The 5,340-nt window shown below is 38.4% G+C and overlaps 2 protein-coding genes across 2 annotated transcripts; both read right to left on the bottom strand.

Annotated features, from left to right (window-relative positions):
* Positions 1–508: 508 nt before the first annotated feature.
* Positions 509–838, bottom strand: LOAG_18826 (hypothetical protein; the record flags this gene model as incomplete). The annotated part of the gene is made up of 1 exon (XM_020451489.1): positions 509–838. One exon carries the CDS (start codon positions 836–838, stop codon positions 509–511), a length of 330 nt encoding a protein of 109 aa, XP_020304723.1.
* A 1,117-nt stretch (positions 839–1,955) lies between these two features.
* LOAG_12310 (hypothetical protein) lies at positions 1,956–2,220 on the bottom strand (the record flags this gene model as incomplete). The annotated part of the gene is made up of 2 exons (XM_003147821.1): positions 1,956–2,020; positions 2,091–2,220. 2 exons carry the CDS (start codon positions 2,218–2,220, stop codon positions 1,956–1,958), a joined length of 195 nt encoding a protein of 64 aa, XP_003147869.1.
* Between the last annotated feature and the right edge of the window lie 3,120 nt (positions 2,221–5,340).

Here is a 5,340-nt window from a genome sequence, read left to right as displayed (position 1 = left end):
GGGTTTGTGTGTCAGGTGATTTTTGATTTGGTTGAATGATCACTGCTAGTGCAGAAGTTTCTCTTTGTATGGTTGGATTGGGACTATATTTGACTGGATTTTTTTTGGCTTCTAGTACCTGAGGGTTGACTTCTCATGGTTTGTTTCTATTAAGTAATTTTTTGAGGAATCATCTGAGTTTTGTAGTCAACCATAGTCATTCTTCTTCTGTTGTATTTTATCCAACCAGGCACTCTAGTTTTTACAGCGGTCCCAATGCTAGTATGCTCTCAATTTTCTCTTGTTGCTTTTAACTGTCTCAGCACTTTTCCAATTACCTCAACAGTTGACTTTCATTCCCGGTCATTTCGTTTTATAGAGCTTAGCTTGTAGTAGAGCGATTTTTTAATAGTAGACGACTCTCCAAATTTTTCTAGTAATATTTTTCTTACAACTTTATTGTGTCCTGGTGCTCTATCGTAGCCTGCTACTTGTAGGACACTTCCCTTTAAGGAGAACATTAAATAGTTCAGTTTTGGATGAAATTTCTTGAGAGTGTACCACGGGATTCTCTCCAACCTTTAGGGTCACCATTGAACGTGGCCAATGGCAACTGTAGTAGATTTACTGTTGGGCAGTAGGTTACTTGAAGGAATTTTCTCTGTTGAGAAACTTCCTCAATTGTTTCCTTATCACTTTGAGCTGGACGTTGAAGAGCTAACTCATAGTCGCCCTTGCACATGGTTAACGTTGTGATAGTTACTTTGTCGTCATCAATCAATTTCAAAATACTTTTGCCGTCGTTCGCCACTTTTGCGTACCTATCTTTCTCCTTTCTCATTGGATATATTCCAACCATTTCCCATTAATTGTTTTGAGGAGGCCAATATTCATTTCGAAGCACATCATCTTTTCTTTGATAATTCTTCTTCTGGCTTCGTGTTTTTGACGTAATTCTTCCATTGTCAGGTTTTGATCGAACTGGGTTAGATCCATCCCTCCCACTTTATTGAAGAGTCTCACCAATTTTGCTTTTGCTGGTTTGCAGCTGCGGTTATATTGGCGGGGTTACCTCACTTTGGGCACCAAAATTATGTGAAAAATATTACCTGATTTGGAAGAGACCGACAATGAAGTTTGTGTTGTCTGACACGGACGCACGGTGGTTGATGAAAGTTTACTAGTGACAGTAACAGTTTGTCAGTGAATACAAAGAATATAAAAACAGTTATGAATGAGTCCCTTTTGGTGGTGCCGCTAAAATCGTGAAGGGAAGCAGTGAATTCATTTGCTTTTATTGGTTTAATACTACTGAGTCTACTTTCAAATATATATACGCGCGTGTGTGCATGCGTGTGTGGATGTACTGTGCAATGTAAGCTGAAACAGTGCATCCATTGTATCTTGCTCTAATAAAGAGCTCCATTACCACACGCGCTAACAAGGGCACTAATTCTTGCAATGACAGAATTGCAAGAACACCAAGAGCACTTTTCAAGATGTGTTTCAAGGAGGCTGGGTGAATAGACGATATCGGGTGTCATTGAGTTTTCCTTTTATATTGTTATCGTTATTAATTTGTCATATATATTCAGCAATCGTAATTGCTAATTTCGTTGTTTTTAACAAGTTTATCGTAATAAAGGTTTAGTTATCCAAGTTTGAAGTGCTACCAACCAAGGAGGCGAGAAGAACCCTCAATCTTTATCAGGGTTGAAGGAAATAGATGGGAACATTGGGTAGGAATTTGTGTGTTGAATTCGAGATGATTAAAGATAAATTGGAGCTCGAAATGACGAAATCGTCGATCATCAGAGCTTGTCCAAAAAAAAAACTGATTTCAAGAACTTATATTGTGGGTATGGCCTAAAAAACTGATATATTACAAAAAAAATTAATTCTCAGAGAGAGAGAGAGAGAGAGAGAAATACGATATCTACAGACAAGTACCATTGGATATAAGTACGGTTATCAGATTAGACACTTTTACAATACACCCCATCAATCTGCATACCGTGTTTCCCGGAAAAGAAATCACCCCCTGAAAACAGACTCTAGTGACATTTCCAGGAAAGAGTTTAATAAAATAAGCCCTCCTCTGAAAATAAGACCTAGTTCGGTCTTGCCGCAGCCACAGGGAGCACCAGTGCCGGCGCTCCCTGCATCCTCGCCAAGCCCTGGATGAGGCCTCGGGTCCACTCCCACTCTCTGCTGGTCATTTCCCTCGTCGCCGCTCAGCATGCCGCAGGGAACTGTACAGCTTTTTGCAAAGAAAAGCTGGATGTCCGATTGGTCCGAAAATGGCAAGCAGAGTAGATAGCCTCTGTGAACAGGTGGACAGGGGAAAATGCTACCGTGTTTCCCCGAAAATAAGGCATCTCCTGAAAATAAGCTCTAGCACTTTTTTTTTTCTGGGGAGAGGAGAGGGGAATAATTTAAGACCCTATCTTATTTTAGGAGAAACATGGTGAGCTGAGTTGTCAGACCAGCTGCTCACCAACGGTCAAAGATTACAAGAAGCAGCAGTCCTTTACCACAGTGTGACGGGAGTTGCATAAATGATTTATCGCTTAATACATTGGAAATTTAATTTTAATTTTTTTGTAATGAATCACTTATAGGGAAAATGACCTAAATGAGACAATATTTGTGATACAAATTCCTGATACATATACTTTGACTGTTTTAACGTTTATAAATTTTGTCTGCTTTTCCGACAATATATTTCAAACCGGACAATGAACTAGTGAGTAGTGAGTAGATGTGAGTAGATGAACTTTTTTGATTGTGGAGGGTGAAAGTAGGGGTACAAGCCCAAGTAAATACAGGTCAGCAACTCGCTCACTCGCTTTTAAAAACAATTATTCGGAATTATTTTCAAGAAAAAAATTCAAGTTGGGGGATCAAGTGGAATTATGCAGAAAAAATTCAGGTATTGACGCACACGCAAGATAATTTGGCATTCATATGTTAACGAAATGGTTGGAAAGTTGCAAGATTTGTGACAGAAATGATAATTTGGAAAAATAAATAATGATGTAGTGGATATCGTACTAGTGGATATCTCAAACTAACGATTACCAGTATAGAGCACTTATTTTCAGCATTGTAAAGGTGAGGGAGACAAACTGGGAAATATTATGCGGTGACGTTTCGTGCGGGAACTATCTGACTGTGCTATTAGTCGATACAACAAGAGAATTGTCGATTAGGCTCGAAAGGAATTAGATTTCATCAAAAAATAAAAACAATAATGCTGCAAGTCGTTTACCGCATTCCAATGATATCTATCGATTATTTGCAAAGGACAAATGTATCAAGGGCTTTCACAAACAAGAGGACTATCAGGAGAAGGACACTCTACCACCATTACACAAGAAAAAAAGTAGTTTTACGTCCGCAGGGAAGCTCCAGTTAAACTATGGTGTAAAGAAAGAACGAATATGGAAAAACAGTACTGATTAATGAACAAGTTGAAAATTCGAGCTGAAAGCAAACGTTAAGATCACTGAGGAAGTGGACAAATAATAACTATAATCAATCGATTGGCGATTTTCCGATTTCTGCTAGATAGACAAAGGATGTTGCTGATATACACGTCATGTTCCTTGCACCCTACGTCATGCAGGAGAGCACACTCGACAGTACAAACATATTCAAAAGATAATCTTCGTAACACGATATACATTCAAGGGATACTTTGAGCATCTCGTCGAACTGAATTTTCAATGTTCCCACACATACGAGTAAATCTGGATTAGGTCTGGATTTAAGGAATTGCAGTGATCTGAAGAACCTGAAGACCTTAATCTCTGAGAATGAGTCCGAAGTTGTTTCTTAAATGTAGGATAGTGTCGGATTACCGAAATTAAAGCTATGTTCAAATAAAATTTCCACAATATCCGACAGACGGGGTGATGAAATCTTGTAAAATTAAAGCAATGAAGAGAATATAAACTAGCAATGGCAGTATAACACAAAGACATCTCAGTATCTACACCATGGACAATAATATCCATTGTACCTACAAAATGGACAATGCCAGAGGGCAGCCATATCTCCGTGATAGCCCCGATGGAACTTACAGAACTCCTTCCTAATCCTTATATATATGAGGAAAAATCTGGTAGTTTTTCACAATCAAGCAAGCTACGGCATCCTCTTCGGATTTTCATCAGCACTGAATAACAGACTACAGTATTCCTTCTTTTCGCTAAGAATATTTCCTGCGACATATCCCCAGCTCAACGAAGGACGAATTCTTGTATCTCAACCAATATGTAACTTATCAACAAAACGACAGTCAACTATTATCGAAGGCAATGACACGGAATTTCTTAGTTGATCATATTGCTTGCATGTTGTGTAACTCATCACTGCTTACCAGTTCATCGCGTATTATATATATATATATATATATATATATATTACTACCCTTTTTGTTGTGAAGAACAATATTACATCCCAAATAAATCTATCTCGCTGAAAAACGAATCCGACAGATTAGCTTTCCCGACAGATGGCTGTTTTTGCAAGGTTTACTTGTACAGTACCAGTCATTTCTTCGTTGGACACTTTTATTCATTTTTCTTGAGTTCTATCCGAAGTCTTGTAGAGCACAAAGCTAATTGACATCTTCACTACTTCTGTTTGCTACTTCACAATAATTGCCTCAACATGATTTTATCCAGTTGATTCGTTGTTTGTGGCACGTATCAGGTAGTTTTTACCTCTCATATGCCTAAAGAAAGACTTGTATGGCCACAACTAAAATCTCAAGCCCCCGAGGAACTCGCACTATTATGTTTTTGTCAAGAGTAATTATTTAATTTTGGTTTCTGAGTTCTTCAGTGAGTCATTTGTGAGTTCGGTACCAATTAGTACTTTCTACTATTTTAACCACTTAGCTTCATACCCAGCGATTACCCGTTTCTCGACTGTTTTTCTAGTAATTGAAATTCTCTGTCTGAACTTTCTGGATGAAAGATTTTTGACTCTCGTTATTAAATTGGCGAAAATTCTCCGCTGCTGCGATAATGCCGCATGAAACTGAAGTAGTTGCATTTTTCGAAGTTTCAACAACTTTCCGTAATTGGAGGCAACTGAACTGGTGGCAGTTGATGTAGCAATTGTAGTTGTAGAGTTCTTATTAGGTATTGTATTATATTTGCGAACCGATGCTGTTCAAACCTTCTTTCCCTCTTTTCACTGATTCAAATTGTTCAAATACTTTTGCAGGCATGTCGTGTCAACATTTTAGATGCTATCAGAGAGGATAAATCTTCGACCGACTCCTGATTAATGGTATCCCACTGTTCTGGTTCCACTCGACTCCTGGTCAGCGCACCTTAATGGTCTATT

Source organism: Loa loa, assembly GCF_000183805.2.
Source record: "Loa loa unplaced genomic scaffold supercont3.562, whole genome shotgun sequence".
NCBI lineage: Eukaryota > Metazoa > Nematoda > Chromadorea > Rhabditida > Onchocercidae > Loa > Loa loa.
The sequence above is the reverse complement of the archived record's forward strand: the minus strand, read 5'-3'. Positions and strand labels throughout refer to the sequence as shown.